The sequence below is a fragment of the Papio anubis genome, chromosome 13 (genome assembly GCF_008728515.1).
Source record: "Papio anubis isolate 15944 chromosome 13, Panubis1.0, whole genome shotgun sequence".
Taxonomy (NCBI): Eukaryota; Metazoa; Chordata; class Mammalia; order Primates; family Cercopithecidae; genus Papio; species Papio anubis.
The window spans coordinates 652,762-674,767 of NC_044988.1; the positions used below are offsets into that span (position 1 = coordinate 652,762).

A 22,006-nucleotide genomic window follows, 5' to 3' on the forward strand; every position below is an offset into this window, starting at 1 on the left:
TAGAGATGTGGTTTTGCCGTGTTGACCAGTCTGGTCTCGAGCTCCTCACCTCTGGTGATCCACCCGCCTTGGCCTCCCAAGGTGTTGGGATTACAGGTGTGAGCCACTGCTCCTGGCCTTAGCTTCTGTTCCTACAAGTTTGACTACTTTAGATACCACACATAAGTGTAAGTAATCATGCAGTATTTGCCTTCTGTCACTAGTTTACTTCTTTCATCCACACTGTAGCATATGACAGGACTTCCTTCTTTTCTAAGGTGGAATACTCTTCCAGTGTGTATATATACCATATTTTCTTCGCTCATTCGTCCGCTGATGGACATACAGGTTGCTTCCACCTCTTGGCTCTTGTAAATAATGCTCAATGAACATGGGTGTGTAAATATCTCTTAGAGATCTTGTTCCCAATTATTTGGAAATATACACAAACATGGGATTGCTGGATCATTTAGTAGTTCTATTTTTAGTTTTTTAAGGAAACTCCATACTGTTTTCCATAGTGACTGCACTAGTTTCACATTCCTAGCAACAGAGTACAAGGGTTCCAAGTACTCCATATCCTCATCATTTGTCTTTTTCTCTTTCTTCTTTTCATAGTGGTCATTCTAATAGGTGTGAACTGGTATTTTATAATGGTTCTGATTATCATGTCCCTGATAACTGGTGATGTTGGGCATCTTTTCATATGCTTGTTGGTCATTCGTATATATTCTTTGGAGAAATGTCTATTCAAGTCTTTGAGCTATTTTTAAACTGGATTATTTTGCTGTTATTGAGTTGCAGGAGTTCTCTGTATATTCTGGATATTAACCACTTACTTATCCAGATATAAGGTTTGAAAATATTTTCTCCCATTACATATGCTGCTTTTTAATCTGTTGATTGCTTCCTTTGTTGCACAGACATTTAAAAAATTCATGTAGTCCTATTTGTCTATTCTTGCTTTTCTTGCCTGTGCTTTTGGTGTCATATCCAAGAAATTATTGCCAAGTTCAATACCATGACACTTTTCCCCTATAGTTTCAGGTCTTATGTTTAGGTCTTTAATCTATTTTGAGTTAGTTTCTATATATAATGTAAGGCAAGGGTTCAAATTTGTTTTCTGAATGTGTATATCCAGTTTTCCCAACACCAATTATTGAAGGGACAATCTTTTCCCAATCTTGTAGACAGGATACCCTTGTCAAAGACCATTTGATCATATATGTGAAGCCTTATTTCTGGGCTCTCTATTCTGTTTTATTGGTCAATATGCCTGCCTTTATGCCAGTACCACACTGTTTTGATTACTGTGACTTTGTAATATGCTTTGAAAAAAGGAAGTATGAGGCCTTCACCATGTTTTTCTTTCTCAAAATCATTTTGGTTACTTGGGGTACTTTGAGATTCTATATATATTAAAGGATTCTTTTTCTATTTCTGTAAAAAAAATAAAAATAAAAACCACACACCACTGACATTTTGATAGAAATAACACTGGAACCTGGAGATTGCTTTGGGTAGTATGGGCATTTAAAATACTAAGTATAGGTTGGGTGCAGTGACTCATGCCTGTAATCCCAGCACTTTGGGAGGCCGAGGCAAGTCAATCACCTGAGGTCGGGAGTTCGAGACCAGTATGACCAACATGGAGAAACCCCATCTCTACTAAAAATACAAAATCATCTGGGTGTGGTGCCAGGCACCTGTAATCCCAGCTACTCAGGAGGCCAAGGCAGAAAAATCACTTGAATCCGGGAGGTGGAGGTTGAGGTGAGCCGAGATCGCGCCACTGCACTCCAGCTTGGGCAACAAGAGTGAAACTCCATCTCCAAAAAAAAAAAAAAAAAAAAAAAAAAACCTAACTCATCTATGAACACGCGATATCTTTTTATTATGTCTTATGTAATATCTTTTAGCAAAGTATAGTTTTCACTGTACAAATCTTTCACCTCCTTAATTGCTTATTCCTAAATATTTTATTCTTTTTGGTGCTATTGTGAGTAGGACTGTTTTTAAACTTCCTTTTTGGGTTGTTCTTATTAATGTATAGAAACGCAACTGGTTTCTATTCTCTATTTTATTTATTTCTGCTCTAATCTTTATTAGTCTCTCCCTTCTAACTTTAGGTTTAGTTTGGTCTTCTTTTTCTAGTTGCTTGAAGTGTAAAGTTAGGTTTCTGATTTGAGATCCTTCTTATATTTTTTTTCTTCCTTCAAAAGCATGTACACCTTCTTCTTTTTTTTTTTTTTTTTTTTTTTTTTTTTTTGAGACGGAGTCTTGCTCTGTCACCCAGGCTGGAGTGCTGTGGCCGGATCTCAGCTCACTGCAAGCTCCGCCTCCCAGGTTCCCGCCATTCTCCTGCCTCAGCCTCCGGAGTAGCTGGGACTACAGGCGCCCGCCACCTCGCCCGGCTAGTTTTTTTTGTATTTTTTTTAGTAGAGACGGGGTTTCACCGTGTTCGCCAGGATGGTCTCGATCTCCTGACCTCGTGATCCGCCCGTCTCGGCCTCCCAAAGTGCTGGGATTACAGGCTTGAGCCACCGCGCCCGGCCACCTTCTTCTTTTTTAATGCAGGCATTTACCACTATAAACTTTCTGCTTAGAACTGCTTTTGCTGCATCCCATAGGTTGTGATATGTTGTGTTTTCATTTTCATTTGTCTCAAGTTATTTTCTACATTTCTTGTGATTTGTTCTTTGACCCATTGGTTGTTTAAGAGTGTGTTAATTTCCACATATTTGTGAATGTTCCAGTTTTCCTTTTGTTATTGATTTCCATTCCCTTGTGGTCAAAAAAAATAGTTACTATGATTTCAGTCTTCTTAAATTTGCTAAGACTTGTTCTGTGGCATAACATGTGGTCTTTCCTAGAGAATGTTCTGTATGTGCTAGAGAAGAGTGTATATTCTGCTGTTATTGGGTAGAATGTTCTGTGTATGTCTATTAGGTCCAATTGGTCTATAGCATTATTCAAGTTCTATTTTCTTATTGATCTTCAGTCTGGTTAATCAATCTGTTATTAAAAGTGGGGAGGTGAAATCTCCTATTATTATTGTGTAACTGTCTCTTTCTCCCTTCAATTCTATTGGTATTTGCTTCATATATTTGGACGCTCTGTTAAGTGCATATATTATTGTAATTGTTGTATCTCCCTGAACTGACTCTTTTATTATTATATAATCTCTTTGTCTCTTTTGATAGCTTTCTGATACAAGTATAGCTATGCCTGCTCTATTTTGGTTACCATTTGCATGATTATCTATTTTTCCATCTTTTCATTTTCAGCCAATGTATCAAGTGAGTCTCTTGCAGCTAGAATATAGTTGGATCTTGTTTTCTGATCTATTTTGCTACTCTACGTCTTTTGAATGGGGTGTTTAATTCATGTTCACCTAAAGTAATTACTGATAGAGAAGGACTTACTATTGCCATTTTGTTGCTTTCCATATACCTTGTAGTTATTCTGTTCATGATTTTCTCTTATTCCCTTCCTTTGGGTTTCATTGATTTTTTCATAGTGACATGCTTTGATTTCCTTCTCATTTTCCATTGTGCATCTCCTACAGGTATTTTCTTGTTGTTACCATGGGCATTACATTAAACATCTTAGAGTTATAACAACCTAATAAGACAACTTCAATCACATACTAAAACACTACTCATTTACATTTCCCTCCCCAGTTTATGTTATCAATATCACAAATTACATCCTTTTCTATTTTGTATTTATCAACACTGTTTAACATTTTTTATGCTTTTAAGTTCTATATCAGAATTAAAAAGTGAGTTATGTACACTCAGCCCTCTATATCTATGGGTTCTGTATCCATGGATTCAACTAAATCATAGATCAAAAATATAGTATTTGCAGGATGTAGAACCTAAAGATTGACTGTTTATATCTGTAAGTTCCATACAGTTTACTGTGGGACTGGAGCATCTATAGATTTTGATGTGTGGGAAGTCCTGGAACCAATCCTCTGTGGATACCAAGGGACAACTGTACTATACAACACAGTATTATAAGATTTTGTGTTTGTCTGTATGTGTACATTTATCAGAAGCCTTTATATTTTTGTATGCTTCCACATTGCTAATATTCCTTCATTTCAACTTGAAGGACTCCCTTTAGCAATTCTTGTAAGGCAGGTCTAGTGATGAACTCCTTCAGCTTTTGTTTATCTGGGAATGTCTTTACTTCTTCATTTTTGAAGGATGATGTAGCCCAGATGCAGTATTCTTGGTTGGAAGGGTTTTTTGTTTTGTTTTGTTTCCTCCTTGGCTCTTTGAATGTATCATCCCACTCCCTTCTCGCCTGTAATATTTCTTCTGAGAAATGCACCGACAATATTATGGAACCTTCCTTATACATGATACGTCACTTTTTTCTTGCTGCTTTCAAGATTATGTCTTTAACTTCCGACATTTCGATTTTTGTGTATGTTGGTGTGGGCCTCTTTGGGTTCATTCTTTGGAGTCCTTTGAGCTTCTTAAATTAGGATATCCAATTCCTTCCTAATATTTGGGAAGTTTTCACCATTATTTCTTCAAGTAAGTTCTCTGCCCCTTTCTCTCTTATTCTAGGACTCCCATAATGTGTATATTGTTCCATTTGATGTTGTTCCACAAGTGTCTTAGGCTTTCTTGACTTTTCTTCATTCTTTTTTCTGTTTCTCTGACTTAATAATTTCACATGATTTGTGTTTAAGTTTTCTTTTTCTTCTGTTTGATCAAGTCTACTGCTGAACCTTTCTAGTAAGTTTTTCAATTCACTTATTGAGTATCTTTAGCTCCAGAATATCTGTTCGGTTCTTTTTTAGCTTCTATCTCTTTGTTGATAGTCTCCTTTTGTTCATGTATTGTTTTCCTGATTTAATTTAGTTGTTCATCTGTGTTCTCTTGTAGTGCCTTGAGATCCCTTAAGACAATTATTTCAAATTCTTTGTCAGGTAATGCATAGATCTCTGTTTCTTTAGGGTCTGTTTCTGTAGCTTTATTTTGATCCTTTGTTTATGCCACATTTCCCTGGTTTACTTTGTGTCTTGTTATTTTTGTTGTATTTTGTACATTTAAAGAAACATCCACTTCTCTCAGTCTTTATCGACTGACATGGTACAAGGGAAGACTTTCACCAGTGGACCCGGCTGGAGACTCTGGAGGTCCGTCAAACCTTTTCCAGGGATGTATCTTCTCTGGGCTCACGCATGTGATTCCCAAATTAGAGGGCTTTACCGGATTTTCGAGAGCGCCTAAGCTCTCGCTCCCCCTCGTGTCCGTCTGTGGTATTGCAGGTTCTCCGGCGCTGCAACAAGCTGCGGCGCTCCGGTTCCAAAGGACGCCATTCCTCTGTCAGTGCTGTGAGTCAGGACAGACAGACGCCAGTCCCTCCAGTAGGCCCCTGAAAAGCCAGAACACTGGATGTATATATTCCATTCTTCTCCTCCCCTCCCGAAGAACAAGTCGCGAGCTAGGCGTTTTCTCCCAATTCTGTTGAGCTGTGCCAGCCTCCATCCACAGCGCTGCCAGCTCTCTGGTGCTACCACAAACCACCAAGCTTGCTTTTGTTCTCCACGGCCCCAAGACATCAAAAGTAGTCTTCCTTTATCCGCAGTTTTACTTTGTGTAGTTTGAGCTAGCCATGGTCACCCGTGGTCCAAAAATACTAAATGAAAAAATTCCAGAAATAATTCAAAGGTTTTAAATTGTGTACCGTTTTGTTTGTTTTGAGATGGCACCTCATTCTGTTGCCCAGGCTGGAGTGCAGTGATGCAATCTCAGCTCACTGCAACCTCCACCTCCCAGGTTCATGTGATTCTCCTGCCTCAGCCTCCCGAGTAGCTGGGACTACAAGCATACGCCACCACGCCCGGCTAATTTGTATTTTTAGTAGAGACGGGGTTTTGTCATGTTGGCCAGGCTGGTCTTGAACTCCTGAAATCAGGTAATCCACCTGCTTCGGCCTCCCAAAGTGCTGGGATTAAAGGCATGTGCCACGGCACCCGGCCTAAATTGTGTACTGTTCTGAGTAGCATGATGAAATCTCATGGTGTCCCACTCTGTCCCACTTGGAACATGAATCATCCCTTTACCCAGGGTATCCATGATATATACACTACCTGCTCATTAGTCACTTAGTAGCCTTACTGGTGGTCAGATCAACTGTCACAGCATCACTGTGCTTGTGTCAAGTAACCTTTATTTTGTTACTACTTAATAATGACCTCAAAGTCCAAGAGCACTGGGGCTGGCAATTTGCATATGCCACAGAGAAGTTGTAAAGTGCTTTTTTTAAGTGAAAAGGTGAAAGTTTTCAACTTAATAAGGAAAGACATATGCTGAGGTTGCTGAGATCTACAGTAAAAACACATCATCTATCTGTGAAATAGTAAAGAAGGAAAAAAATTTGTGTTAGTTTTGTCATTGCATCTCACATGGCAAAAATTACAGCCATCATATATGGTGAGTGTTTAGTTAAGATGGAAAAGACATTAAAGTTGTGAGTGGAATACAGAAATGTGTTATGATTGATGGCAATCAGGTTTGGTACTATCCACAGTTTCAGACATCCACTGGGTGTCTTGAAACATATCCCCTATAGATAAAGAGGGATTACTGTATGCAATTTCCTCGTCAGTGCTCCCAGTCAGTAGAGACAGAAATCTGTTCCTCAGTCTGCTCCCTAAAAAGTGAGAATGTTGGATGCACATTCCACTCTTCTTTTTCCCGCCCAAGGGAGAGAAGCCACAAGCTGGGTTTTTCCTACCAATCTCACCAAGCTGTGCCAGACTTGGAAAAGGGCTATCACAGTTGAAACGAAACAGATTTTTAAATCAATTTCAATGTGGCTATTCTACACTTTGAGCTTGCCTGCAGCACTGTGACTTCTTAATTGGTTCTGCAGTTCTCACTGAAAGGTTTTGGGATGTATGTTGTAGTGAAGTCAGTGTCTCTATTGGGAAATAAGGTCTAGGACTTCCTGTTCTGCCATCTTGCTGATGTCATTCCTGAAGAACTCCTTTAATATTAGTAATTCAGTTTTCACTTTTGGTAATGACCTGCTTAGATTCCTTGCTCATTTCTATACTGGAGTGTCTGCCTCTTTATGATTGATTTTTCCAAGTCATTTCTATATTTTGCATTCTGATCCTTTGTTTCTATTTGTTAACAGATTTTAAAAATTATTTTTATTGTGAGCTGCTTTTTAAAAAATCAACTGTGATGCATATTTTGGGAGTTTGGTGTAGGGAGTACATACACATTGCACTGACTGATTTTTAAAGTCCTTTTAAATAAATTTATAATTACATAATTCAAAAGATCCATCAGTCAACATTCACCTCACAACTAAATCCAAGTCTACCTGACATGTAAATAAATAAATCTAAACACTCTCCATATCTCCTATAGTTCTTTTTACATTGCCAAATCCAACATAATGAAGATTTTCTCCAATGTTTTCCTATAATAATTATATATTTAAGGGTTAGGTGCAAAAGATTCCTAAAGGTTGAGGGCAAAGACAATTTCTGATAGCACTTGAATTAGCAATAGCTTTACGGGAAAAAAAAAAAAACAAGTCCCTCACTCCCAGATTCTCTCGGTTAATGATACGTCAAAAATGAAATGCCCACTAATGAAAACTGAAATTCTTTCACAGACTGAAGAAACATTTGTAATGTGATTAATTGCCTTTTAATTTGTCTGAATCTCTTTGATTTGTTTAGTCTAGATTTTGGAATATCATGTTTCTTAAAATAGGGCATATGTTCACATCAAATGTTGCCTTGTAAATATCCTGACTCTGTGAGAGAGTGTGTGCGCGCGCACGTGCGCGTGTGCTGGGAGAAGGCAGAGCCAGGGCAGGCTAGTGTGACAGCACATACTTGCATCTGTGCACATTCTCCTCTTGCAGAGTGAGCAATCCCAGGGTAAAATTAAGTACTGCTCTTTCTTTTGTGCTCCCTACTGTAAATGTAGGGCTTTTTACCTAATGGGCCCACAAAAGACATTGTAGGATTTACTCACTGCTCTGTGAGAGTTGAGAAAATTGTGATTTTTAAAAGAGTTTGAAAAAACTCACCAATTTGCTATGTATTCCACTAAAATAATCTTTCTATATAACATACAACCGTAACTGAACATCCATTTCCTATGAATTATAAAATTTTCCTCTCATAACCAAATTGATACATTTTGAAACCTGAGAAGAAGGATGTTTAGTTTAACACCTACCGCCTTTGAGTGTTAAATCCATTAAGATGATTCTCTCTGAGTTCAGACGCTAATGATAAAACCATCTGTAAAACAAAATCAGTTGCAGGTTAACTCACGCTGCAAACAGGATTACATCAGTTCTATTCTTCTTGGTGTGAGTGATATTTCCGTTGAGATTCCCCCAACCCCCATCTTCTCATGTTTTACTCTGTCAAGTGAAAAGGAAGCAGTGCCATGTCACATTTACTAATAACTGGGATTTTATGTTTAATGTCTGTAATTCTGCGTTTCTATGTAAGTAATGAACAACAGACAGGTCACTAATTTCCTAAGAATTAAAACAAAATCCATTTAAAGAAAAATTAGTTTGTTTCTTCATTTAAAATTTTCATTTACAAAAAAAAAAAAAAGTTTTTCTTGTATAAAGCTTCCAAAACACCAGAATGGTTGGCAAACATTAAAAATCTCATAACATTTTTTAAAAGAGTTACATCAAGATTGTAAGTTAAAATTTCTTACATTTGGCTACAACGTAAGCCAGAAGAAAACAAAGCTTTAATATTAAGAGGTAAATATGTAAAACTATGTATTGAATTTTCTGTTTTGCTTTAACAAAAAAGTCCAATCAGGTTATTTGAAATACAAGATTCGTCCAACAGCACAAGACTGTGTTTATAATAGCTAAGAAAAGCTCCTCTCCCAAACATCTCTGAGTGAATACGCGAGATGTGTTCCTAGAAAGAGAGGGCGATTGGTTGGTTTGGTAAAACCCTTCCTGATTTCCTTCTTTCTCATAACTTCCCATCTCACGTTTCTCCCTTACGTGGCCATACGACTGCCCAAGGTAAGAAGAGATAAACGAAGAAAAGTTAAACGTCTCTTCTGGAAGACTGAAATATTTCCATTTACTCTTTTCGCTGATGGCACATTCAGCAGTAAACATTCCAGAAGTGATAAATTTTGAATACTCACATTTTTAAGCAGACCGGGATAGTAATCTATAGGGGCATATCCAAGACCCTGAGTGAAAAGAGCAACTTCTTTATCAAATCTGAGTGCTGAAAGTATATGAGATAATACACCCTAAAAAACATAAACAGAAAAAGTCAACTTCTTTAAAAGTGAATACAAGTGCCTTTTAGGTACAATACCTACAATTTATTTGCAAATGGGAGTGGTCTCTATGAAACAAAAAAATCTGTCAAAGTACCCAATTTACTTTGATTCAAAGCGTAAAAGAGAAATGTTGGCATTAAAGTTAATACATTAAAAAGAAGTCAAGTTAAACAAACATTGACAGTGAAAACGAAAATATATATAATGAATGAGCAGTGCTTTACTTATATTAAGAAAGGAATCTTTATTGCTTTTAAACTCAGTAAAATATGTTTAGCAGCGATGATAAGATTATTTCTTTTTTTTTGTTTTTTGAGGTCAGCTGGGCAATGTGCCGATGTCACACAAGGTTCGAGGGTGGCACATCTCACACACGCACGTGAAACACCCAATCGTGATCATGCTCACAAACTACAAAAGGATCCGGACAATAGAATTTAACGTAAGATAGAGAACATATCGCAAATCAGTAGGGAAAGGGCAGATTATGTAATAAGTGGTGCCTCAAAAACTATTTGTAAAAAGAAAAAAAGATTCTCACCGGGTATTATTCATCAAAATACACTCCAGTTTAATATAAAGAGATAAATGTAAAAATGAAATAATACACAAGAAGAAAATAAGAACATTTTTCAGGTGTCTGAATGAGAAAGAACTCTGAGAACTGAAAATGCTGGGAGAAAATCATCAGGGAAGAGGTTTGGCTGTGCTCAATAAAAATAAAACCTTGTGTTTACCAGAAAAATAGTATGAGCACAAACTAAGAAGAATGTTAACAACAAACAGTACAGATTCTATGTATGTTATCAAATTAATGTACAAAATAAATGACAAACACTAAGAGCGTAACAATGCATATGAATAGATAGTTCATAAGAGAAAACACAAATGGCTAAGAAACACATAAACGAATGTTCGTCCCCCGTAATCAACAAGAGTAAGACACCCGTATGGCACTTTCACTTAAGGAGTTCAAGTTTTTACAGACGTGAATAGCTAATGCTGTACGGGGTTCTGCGAAACAGGTACTCTGTGTGAGCTCCTGGAGGGATGGAAATAGGGTCTCCCACACAGACTGCAGTTGTGAATGGCACCGAGGGGCCCATGAAGTGTCAGCAGATGCAGCGCAGCCCAGAACCCATCAGGAGGCCTGGACCTCCAGGGGTGTGTCAGGCTAGAGGTTTGTCGCCCGAACAAAGACAGATTACGGGTTAATAGAGGCCCTGCCTTATAGAAAGCAACTTGAAAAAAACATATTAAATGTCTTCAAAATATTCAGAACCTTTGATATATGTGGCATACATTTAAGGAAATAAATGCAAGTATGATGACAGGAACTATGCTCAAAGATGTTTACTGTAGTGGTTATTTCTCATAGAGTAAAAATTATCTAACAGTAGGGAATGATGAATATCCTTATACAGTGGCTCACTGTAAGCCACTAACATGTTTATAAAGGGGCCAGGCATGGTGGCTCACACCTGTAATCACAGCACTTTGGAAGGTCGAAGCAGGCAGATCACTCGAGCCCAGGAGTTCGGGACCAGACTGGGCAACACGGAGAAACCTGACCTCTACAAAAAAATGCAAAAAATTAGCTGGGCATGGTGGTGCACACCTGTGGTCCCCGCTACTCAGGAGGCTGAGGCAGGAGGATTGCCTGAGGCAGGAGGACCGCCTGAGCCCCAGAAATTGAGGCTCTGCACTACAGGCTGGGAGTTGGAGTGAGACCCTGTCTCCAACGAAAAGAAGTTTATGAATAATTTTAATAGTATTTAAAATGGTTATACTATTAAATGAAGAAAGATGTAAAATGTTATACTCAGAAATGATCTCATCAATATAAAAATAATCCATACATAAGAATGGAAAAACAATGGAAGAAAATACCACTGTCTGAGTCCGTCTGTGTTGCTAGAGCAAAATACCTTGGATGGGGTCACTGACAAGAGCAGAACTTTATGTCTCAGTTCTGGAGGCTGGAAGTCCAGGACCAAGGAGCTGGCAGGCTCAGTGTCTGGTGAAGGCTTCCAAGGTGATGCCCTGTTGCTGTGTCCTCTAAAGGGGACGGACACCATGAATGCTGTGTCTTCACATGGTGAAAGGGACACAAGGGCAAAAGGGCCCAGGGCACTCTCTCCACCTCTTATAAAATCACCAATCCCATTCATGAGAGCTTTGCCCTCATGACTTAATCACCCCCCAAAGCCCCTCTTAATATTAACACATTGGTGATTACGTTTCAACACATGGATTTTAGGGGATATATTTAGATCACAGCTATCACCAAATGTTAGCAGCTTCTAGGGTGGTGCTAGAGACCCATAATAGTGCCACCCTAGATACTGTTAACATTTATATTATTTCATATATATATGTGTGTGTGTGTGTATATATATATATATTTTTTTCTTCTTCTTCTTCTTTCTACTTTAGTATGTTTCCTTGCCTCCCATACATGTATGTGCCTCTTTTAATACCAGGAAAAAAATATTTTTTGAAAAAGTTTTATTTGGAAATACTTGATTTTTTAAAAAAGTCCTATACTGCATTTTGTGGTAACACATTACGAGATAAAATGAATTTGCATCTGTGCATATAAATGTATGTATGTAACTTCATACACAAATACTTGGAGATGACAGTCTAATCTGAGGTGGAGGCTAAGGGTGCCTCAGTGATGGGCAGGTAGGCTCCATGGACCCGGACGACAAGCACGTGGCACACATACCAGTGACACTCTGGGTGGTTACCACTATCATGGTGGTCATTTCAATTTCACCATAAAATATCTCACACATCCAAAAAGACACAAAATATTATGTCAAATTCCACAAACCTTCAAGCTTCATCAGTAAAGCATTAGAAATACAGAAGCCTTCTATGCCCTCTGCCCTTCCTCACCATGATTCAACAGCAGTCTCTACCCCTGGGGGAAACTCTACCCTGAATCCGGGATGCAGCCTTTTGTGAGGATCATGTACTTTCTCCCTGTGAGCTCAGACCTGCCTCCGTATCCTTAAAAGAGAATCCAGGCAACACTCCCAAGTCATGTTAAGTGGAAACCTGCCATTCCTACATTATATCCTATCTACAGTTTTCAAATTAGAATTGCAAGTTAACAAAGTAGCTTTAAAACATCACTTCTCAGTAGACGACATTCACGATTAATAAAAACAACAACAGACGCCCCAGCAGTGTGTACTACATGATTTACAAAACAGTGAATCCACTGGAAAGGGGGAAAACAGGAGCCTTACAGGGCTAGAGTGAAGCTCTTCTAAGGTAGAGAGAAGGGTGGAGCCACTTGCTTGTTATTGTTTTTCCCTCTTTCAGTTCAAATCTGCCCCAAATACAGAAAGCAAACAGAAGCGGACCATAGCCCCAGGGAGTTCGTCTCCATGTTGGTGTGTTCTTTTTCAACACCAAGGGCAACCTGGGAGAGAGAGAGGGGGAGCGGCTGTGGCTGGGCAGAGCCAGGGAGCCCGGGTACAAGCCAGCGTGCCATCTGTGGAGGGCGATGGTGCTTTCCACCAGCCGCGCTTACTGCTGGACTCCACTGAACTTCTGAAGGGAGAAGGTGGGGCCTGCACAGCAGGGAGAGCGCTTGGTGCTCTTGGCAAGCCAGTGTGGGGCCTGAACCCCCAGCGGGGTGCAGGGCAGGTGTTCTGGGAAAAGGGAAAGCCCGGCCAGGCCTGGCCAGCCATATGTCCAATCCACACGGAGATGTCTGAATCAGACCCAGGCAGAGAGTCAGACGCAGGCAGAGCAGGAGGACTTGGATTGGAAACCAGGCGGTCTCCAAGTCGGCAGCAGTCTGGGTTTTCACGGAGCAGGTCAGTCTGATGCTAGGTGAGGGGAGGGCAGTGTCCGAAGAATGCAACCTTCTACTCAGAAACCAGACTTCTGCATTCTATTTAACACACATTTAAAGCACTTCCTACACACCAGGCGCTGTTCTAAGCAGATTACAAGTAGCAACTCATTGAATCCTCACAGCCTATGGGTAGGTAGTTACTGAATTTGGGTTAAAGAGGAGGAAAACAAGACAGTTGAAGCAGCCTGCCCAAGGTTAGTTATTTACTCTACGGCCAGACTCATAATGAACCTCCCCACATCCACTGTCCATGAGACTGCCGGGATAGTTTTTAGCAATGCACATCTGAACGCTCTCAGTCTGAGACCCTTTCGGCTTCCAGTTACTCTTACTGTGAAGCCCACATTTCTCAGAGTGAAGCAGCCTGGGCCACCACCGCACCCCACACCCGGCTTCACTGCTCCTTACTAGCCTGTCTGCGACCCTGGAGGGCCACAGGCTTTCTGGGCCATCAGGACTTTAGTATGTCCGATTCCCTCTGCCTGGGGAGCTCTCCTATGCCCCTCACTTGTGAGCAGTGACTTCTTGAAGGAATTCTAGCAACTGTGACAACTAAAATTTACCAAGTGCTTACAACGTGTGAGGCACTATGTTCTCTAAGTATAGCATCTCACTGAAAACCCCAGGTTCAGTTTTTAATCAAATTCAATTAAGCAAAGTTTCAATTAAGCCACCCATAAACAGATGGCTACTGTTACTATACAATCCACCCTCAAACAATTAGAGTGCAAGGCGCTACAGACCCAGTTGGGATGGAAAGTAAGGTAGTATGCAATTGAAGGAAGCCAGTTTTGAGCAGTAACAGCTAAGGGTCAGTTAAGATTGTAGAGTTAAACAAAGCCATGCCCAGGCTTCCCCCTAACCCACAGCCTCCCAGAAGCACTCACACCCTGGGCCTGGGACCAGCTCACGGAAGGTGACTTCCCAATACTGCATGAGCTCTGTCTTGACATTTGATTTCAGAGGCTGAGATGAGAGATCGTAAATAATTCCTAAGTAATGTTTAAAATAGCCACAAATAGTTCCCTAGATTCTACAGTCATGTATCACTTAACAACTGGGGTACATCCTGAGAAATGCGTCGTTAGGCAGTTTCTTGGCATGCGAACATCACAGAGTATACTTACATGAACCCAGACGGCTCAGCCTGCTGCACACCTAGGCTACACGGGAGAGCCTATTGCTCCTGGCTACAAACCTGTGCAGCATGGGACTGTGCAGAATACTGTAACACTGTGATCTAAACCTATCTAAATGTAGAAAAGGTACAGTAAAACTATGGTATAACATGGAAAAAATGGTACACCTGTATAGGACACTTCCCATGAATGGAGCTTGCAGGACTGGAAGGTGCTCTGGATGAGTCAGCGGAGCGTGAATGTGAAGGCCGAAGACATGACTGTACGCCACTGTAGACTTTACAGCACTGTACACTTAGGCTACACTAAATTCATAAAAACACGTTTCTTTCTTCAGCAATAAACTCTTCTTAGCTTACCACAACTTTCGAATTTGATAAACCTTTTATTTTTGTTGAACTTTTGGACTATTAAAATCAACACTTAGCCTAAAACACACTGCACAGCTGTACAAAAATATTTTCTTTCCCTATATCCTTACACTATAAGCTTCTAAATTTTTTTTTTAACTTTTTAAACTTTTTTGTTAAAAACTGAGGCACACTGCCACCCAGACACTTGTCCTGGTCACTTCAACCCCTGGCTCACTGTTGTGCCAGTGTGAATGCAAACCCTGCTCTCTGGCTGCCAAGCATGGATGTGGCCAGGACAGCAAATCAAGCATTCAAGCTCCAGGCAAGAGGTCTGCTCAGGTTCCCAAATAGGCTTTCCAGAATTTCCCCAAGATACTGAGACTCAGCCCCTTCCAGGCCTCACTGCCAAAGAGAATCAGAAAGGATCGGGGAGCCGTCCAGACTCTCCAGCCCAAGCTTGAAGCACACAGCCCAACACAAATTTGTAAACTTTCTTAAAACAGTATGAGATTTTTTTTTGCCTTTTTTTTTTTTTTAGCTCATCAACTATCATTAGTGTTAGTGTATTTAATGTGTAGACCAAGACAATTCTTCCAATGTAGCCCAGGGAAGTCAAAAGATTGGACACCCTGCTCTAGCCTCGTCTGTAGTGAAAATGGACTTGTACCCAAAGAGGCAACTCACTGTCCACAAGGACACCATTCCAGATGCTGACCATCAACCTCCTGCTTCCCTGGAACAGACCTTATCTGAGTCCCGTCAGAGCCCACATTGTCCGCCAGCCTCTGACGTCCAGACATGTGCCAGAACAGCCCCTCAGAGCTGTCTTGATGAGATGGCACGAGGGGTGGTAGAGATTCAGGTTCAGAACGGCTGCCTTATCCCTCCCTTCTGAGAGGTCTGTACCTGCTGGTTGGAGCCCTCACCCCTTAGAAGGCTTGGCCCATGTGCCAGGAAGTGCCCCTAAAAGGACCTTCTGGTCCCTCTTCCTCCTCTGAGGCGAGTGCCCTGGAATGAGACCGTCTGTGCTGGGGAACACAACCTCCATTCGTACAACCAGGCCGACTGGCGCCCTGATGTCCAGAGGCAGGAAGAGACGCAGCACCCAGCTTGTGTCTGTGCATCTGTGTTTCTCCAGCTGTGGTACCTGTGCAAGCAGTGGAACCCCAAAGAACACTGGGTGGTCAACACACAGACACGGCGCCTAATGCAAGTGTGTAAGTTAAAGTTGAATATAAAATGGGACTTACAATGTCATATAAAAATGTTACTTACTTTTATAAGAAAATTGAGTTAAATTTCGTAAGGGCGTTAAAATACAATTTTAATAGGAAGCTATGAAAATTATCTACACTTGGTGTACAAATGACTGAATTTTGGGTAACTCTGTAAAAGCCGCTTATGGGTATAAAGAGGGGTCTGTCACTTACTTTGTAAGACATCGACTTCCAAATCTGTGCTGTTTTTAACCAGTGCCCTCTGGTGAAACTAACATTTCTTAGCCTGAAAGAACATTTCCATGGAAACCGTAATAGGGATTTCGCTAATTTTGGATTAAAATCATTATAAAACGGTTTGGTTGGTTTACGCTCTTGTTAACCAAATGCTCCTACAGATAGCACATTGCGCATGTGTCTTGATGTGCTCTTGCATCTAAGGTCAATTTCCCTTATTCATCAAATTTTATTTACTTTAGATAAAAGAGACCTTGTAGTTAGCATGTACTCTATGAATCTGTACTTGGTTAGAAATACAAATTCTCAGACAAAACCCAGACCTATTTTATCAAAATCTGACCTATTTTATTAAAATCTGGATTTAAAATAATATTTCCAGGTGATTCACATGCACATTAATGACTGTTACTAGCTCTATCGCCCACGCTGGAGTACAATGGCACAATTTCGGCTCACTGCAACCTCTGCCTCCCGGGCTCAGGTGACGCTCCTGCCTCAGCCTCTGGAGTAGCTGGGATTACAGGCACCGGCCACCACGCCCGGCTAATTTTTGTATATTTAGTAGAGATGGGGATTCACCATGTTGGCCAGGCTGGTCTCAAACTCCTGGCCTCAAGTGATCTGCCCACCTCAGCCTCCCAAAGTGCTAGGACTGCAGGTGTGAGCCACCGTGCCCGGCCGGTATTCTATTCTTAAGAGGAGAAAAAGTTATATGGGTGTACTGATTTGTCAAAAAGGTACAGTTAAGAGTATACATTTCAATGCACATACATCTTATAAAAATAACAAAAAATAATAATAAAGAGATGGGGAATGAGCCGAAGTATAGATGAAGCAGAAACAGCACATGATGAGTTGTTGTTGAGGCTGAGTGTCAGATCTATTATACCATTTTGTTAATTTTGTATATGTTTAAAATGTTCTGTAATAAAACACTTGTATAAAAAGACAAAGCTTATCTATAACACTAGCTCTTAAGATTGTGGCTACCTTTGGAGAGGAAGAAGGAAGAAAGCGAAGTCAGAAGCACGAACAAGGCTGGTTCTATCTTGTGGTTACAAAAATGTATTTGCCTTGTGATAATTCACTGAGCTTTATCTTAATGCTTTGTGCATGTGCTTCTGTATGCATATTATGTATCAATAAAAATTTAAATACTAAAGAGAAAAACTGAAGTACACACATTAGCTGAGGCCTACACAGCGTCAGGCAATTAACATCACTGTCTTCTGCCTCCACACTAGAAGGTCTTCAGGGGCAGTAACAATAACGTATGTGGAGCTATCACCTCCTGTAATCACAATGTCTTCTTCCGGAAGGAACACCTCCTGAAGAACCCGCCTAAAGCTATCTTACAGTTGACTTTTTTTTTTAACTTTTAATTTTTTTTTTTTTTGAGACAGGGTGTTGCTCTGTCACCCAGGCTGGCGATCATAGTTCGCTGCAACTTTGAACTCCTGGGCTCAAGCAATCTTCCCGCCTCAGCCTCTCGAGTAGTTGAGACTACAGGCATGTGTCACCACGCCTGGCTTATTTATTTCATTTTATTTTATTTTATTTTTGTAGAGGCAGGGTCTCAGTATGTCACTCAGGCTGGTCTCAAACTCCTGGCCTAAAGTTATCCTTCCACCTTGGTCTCCCAAAGCACTGGGATTTTAGGCATGAGCCACCACATCTGGCCAACTTTTTTTTTTTTTTTAAATAAGTAGTACACTCTAAATAACAAGTATAAGTATGTTAAATACATAAACCAGTAACATAGCCATTTATTATTATCAAGTAATCATGTATATATATAATTGTATGTGCTATACTTTCATATGACTAACAGCACAGGATATTTGTTTACCTAGAATCACCACAAACATGTGAACGATGTGTTATGTTACATTACACCTATGACATCCCTAGGTCATAGACACTTTCCAGCTCCATTATAATCTTATGAGACCACCATTGTACATGCAGGCTGTTGCTGACCAACATGTCATTATAAGGCACATGACTATATTTCCAATGTCCGCATTGCACGAGCTGACTTTAACATATAATGTCGTGGAAAAACGAAAATACAGTATCTCATTTATCTGCAAGGGATACACTCCAAGACCCTCAGTGGATGCCAGAAACCTTGAATGGTACCTAACCTTTCTCTCTCCTCTGTGTGTGTGTGCGCGCACATTGTGTGTGTGTGCGCACATTGTGTGTGTGTGCACACTGTGTGTGTGTGTAAATATATAAAACAAAATTACATATTTTAACTAACTTTTTCCATAATAACCCTAATATAAGTGGCTATGAAGTGCCACAAGAGTTTTTTCCCTGAATAAAATAAGGGTTAAGTCCTAGAAACAATATACAGAGGCCAGTATACGGTTACATAGTTTTGAAACAGATACCTCAAACTTTGGTACCCTAAATTTTTATTTTAAAGTAAACTTAAATATTGATGAGCATTTCTCATTGCTAAGAATAATTTTTTTTACTGCCACCTAGTGGCAAATAGTCTAAACACAAAACCATTAAAGATTAGGCACTGGCTCTTGGACAAAAATAAATTTCTATAGTCATACAATAATAGGTTCTTTTTCAAATGCTGGCAAAGCAATCTTGGAGATCCTTTACTCTAACTCCCTCATTTTACTAATGAAGCACTGAGTTTCTAAATATACAAATCAGTAATTAAGGAAAGGATGTGCATATAAATGAATAGGTTCAGACATAAAGACGTACAGATATTATCACCCTGACCATTGATAGAAAATCTTCCATGGGTAGAAAGTATGGGAACTAACACAGCTGTACCTAAAATGATTTTAAGCCCAATTTCAATTCATGTAAAAGTTAAGAATGAAACACTGCTCATGTGTGAAAAGCCATTGAACATGCTAAGATCATGGGGGTGAACTTTCCTAAGACGGCAAGTTTTTTTTTTTTTTTTGGAGACGGAGTCTCGCTCTGTCGCCCAGGCTGCAGTGCAGTGGCCGGATCTCAGCTCACTGCAAGCTCCGCCTCCCGGGTTCACGCCATTCTCCTGCCTCAGCCTCCCGAGTAGCTGGGACTACAGGTGCCCACCACCTCGCCCGGCTAGTTTTTTGTATTTTTAGTAGAGACGGGGTTTCACCGTGTTAGCCAGGATGGTCTCGATCTCCTGACCTCGTGATCCGCCCGTCTCGGCCTCCCAAAGTGCTGGGATTACAGGCGTGAACCACCGCGCCCGGCCGAAGGCAAGTTTTAAATAAAGCAGAGGGAAATCCACTGCCCTTGCTTTCGGGTGCTGTTAGTTGTCCTCGCCTCACTGTGTCTGCTCCCTCGTGTAACAGGCAGAACATTCACAGGCAGGTTGGGAAAGCTGGAGCGATGCGCTGTGGTCTGGAACATGGTACGGGTGTGGAAGACGGGCTGTGGGTTTTGCTCAGGCAAAGGGCTAGGAGAGCCAAACTGTGGTCAATATTCTCAAACTGAGACAGAGCACATATATTGTGCTTCTCTAAACAATTTCTTCATCTCATCATTAAAGTCTTTTAGAATTTCCACCACTTAGGTCTCCACGGCATATCTCTTTATACAAAATATACAAAAAAAAAAAAAAAGGTGTTGGCCGGGTACGGTGGCTCACGCCTGTAATCCCAGCACTTTGGGAGGCCAAGGCGGACGGATCACAAGGTCAGGAGATCGAGACCATCCTGGCTAATACGGTGAAACCCCATCTCTACTAAAAATACAAAAAATTAGCCGGGCATGGTGGCGGGCGCCTTTAGACCCAGCTACTTGGGAGGCTGAGGCAGGAGAATGGCATGAATTTGGGAGGCGGAGCTCGCAGTGAGCTAAGATCACGCTACTGCACTCCAGCCCAGGCAACAGAGCAAGACTCCGTCTCAAAAAAAAAAAAAAAAAGTGTATATAAATAGGGATCCATTATTTATTCATTCAACAAACAGGTTGAGGATGGTCTGCTTTCAAGCCACTCTCCTGGGACCACTGGGGTGAGAAGCCCTGCAGCCTGGTGAAGGGTGCTGCAGGTGGTAACAGCCAGCACGAGAGCCAGCTTGCTAAGTGCTGGAATGACTCTTGGTGAGGCAGCTGCTGTGGGAACAGAGCAAGGAGAGATGAATTCCAACTGCTGGGTTTTGGGGTGCTCCCAAAGACAATGGCATCTGAGCTGATTCTGAGGGCTGGGGAAGAAGACAAACCGGAGGAGGGAGAGGCGAGGGGAAGAGAGAAAGTGCACGTGTGATGTGGCTGGGACAGAGGAAGGTGACTGGGGAGGGAGTAGAGAAAAAAGGTGGGAAAACCTCTCCTGTCACCCGCTAAGGCTCCCGGCCCCCACTCCAGCCCCTACATGGCCTCGGCCTGCCTGGGCAAACTCACTTCCCCTGCCTTTCTCTTTCATCCCTGCAACTTGGTGACATCAGACTCCTGGCTGGTCACCAAATTCACCCAGCCCCTTCCCACCTCCAGACCATTTCCCTCGTCTGAGACACCCAACAACCTCCCCGCCCCCATCTCTAGCTGCCAAAATCACACCCGTCTTTCAAAACTCACCTTTCTCCAGGATTCCTGTTCTAGTTCTCGACTGGGCAAGATGTCGCTCTGAACTCTCTGTGGTCCCTCCCTTGTGTTTTTCTCGCTGGCACCTTCCAAGGTCACCTCTGCCCACCGCTACATGCAGGCACTGCACGGCAGGCACTGCCTCGCCATCCCTCAGTCCCAGCACAGCTCTGACCCACACAACAGTCGTTCAATAAAGACTAGCTGAGTCAAAGCCAAGGGCACGGATTGCCCTCTTACAGCTACTGAAGAACATAATCGCTACAGGATTCCCTCGTGACCTCGTTATAGGCGAACACAAGTTTTCTTTTTCACAGTTTGCTTTCCTAAGTTGCAGGTCATAAAATACCCACAGAAAACTGGGAAAACATGACATGGCTATGTGCTTTTACTTCAAAGACATTAACTCATGTTGGTAACACTGACCAGAACCTGCACACCATGAGGATGTACATCATTGGCTAAGGCGTTGCTTTGGCGCCACTGAGCTCGCAGTAACCTTCGGGTGCTGGGGTAATAGAACATCCAGGACGGACAGGAAAAGCAGAAGCAAAGGACCATCTTTGCTGAAAGGGGTTCTGGGAAATTCAGCCTCAGCTGTATGTAAATAGAAGTTATAATGCATATCTACATACTTAAAAACATTTTTTCCTGCAAACCTGGTTAGTAAAACAAAGCTTCTGTTAGTTCCATCCGATATACTCAATTATTTTTGGCCCCCCAAAATGTATTTCTCAGGTATAAATCAGCCTCTTTCTTCAAACCAGTCTGCTCAGTCCTGGGTCTGTGGCCCTGCTGCCACGTCGAATACCTGGAGGGCTCTCTGGCCATGACCATATAAAATACTTGTGCCCAAATGCTGAATTAGTTGCTTCTCCCTCCCCGCCTCTGCTTTTTAAAAAACGTTTCCATGGCATTTTATGTAAACATCTAGTAAAAAAATTTTTGTTGTTACACTGGAATTCTTTGTTTACTTAATATCAAAATGCCCAAACCGACTAAATTACCTGCAAATGACTTCTATTTTTCTAAATTAAATACCACGGTGAAAATTGGCCAATTTTCTTATAACACAATTTTAAATTATCACTTCACCCTGCCAACAAAGACAAACTAGAAATCAGAACAACTCATAAGCAGCACCTACATTTGCTTCACTGAAAAAGGAAAGAAAAGTCCTCTACAGAGTGAGACGGACCAGCACTCTCCGGCACAGCGTTACACGACAAGACAGCAGAGAAGACTCGTGTTACAAACCGTTAACAATACATGCGAAAGGTCTGCACAAAGGAAGACCTTGTGATCTTAGCAAGAAAAA

At 41.1% G+C, this 22,006-nt stretch overlaps 1 protein-coding gene and 1 non-coding gene across 17 annotated transcripts in view; both read right to left on the reverse strand.

The window, feature by feature from the left end:
• FANCC (FA complementation group C) overlaps nt 1-22,006 on the reverse strand; it is a 224,328-nt gene that overhangs the window by 61,930 nt on the left and 140,392 nt on the right. For all 16 annotated transcript variants that reach the window (XM_031654792.1, XM_031654794.1, XM_003912008.5 and 13 more), the window contains 2 exons: nt 9,168-9,278; nt 8,214-8,278 (listed from right to left, as the gene is read on the reverse strand). In XM_031654792.1, the coding sequence (XP_031510652.1) occupies nt 8,214-8,278; nt 9,168-9,278 (176 nt within the window). The remainder of the gene's footprint in view (nt 1-8,213; nt 8,279-9,167; nt 9,279-22,006) is intronic.
• Nucleotides 9,628-9,734, reverse strand: LOC116270176. The gene has a single exon (XR_004178102.1). It is a non-coding gene; the product is annotated as a small nucleolar RNA U13 (small nucleolar RNA).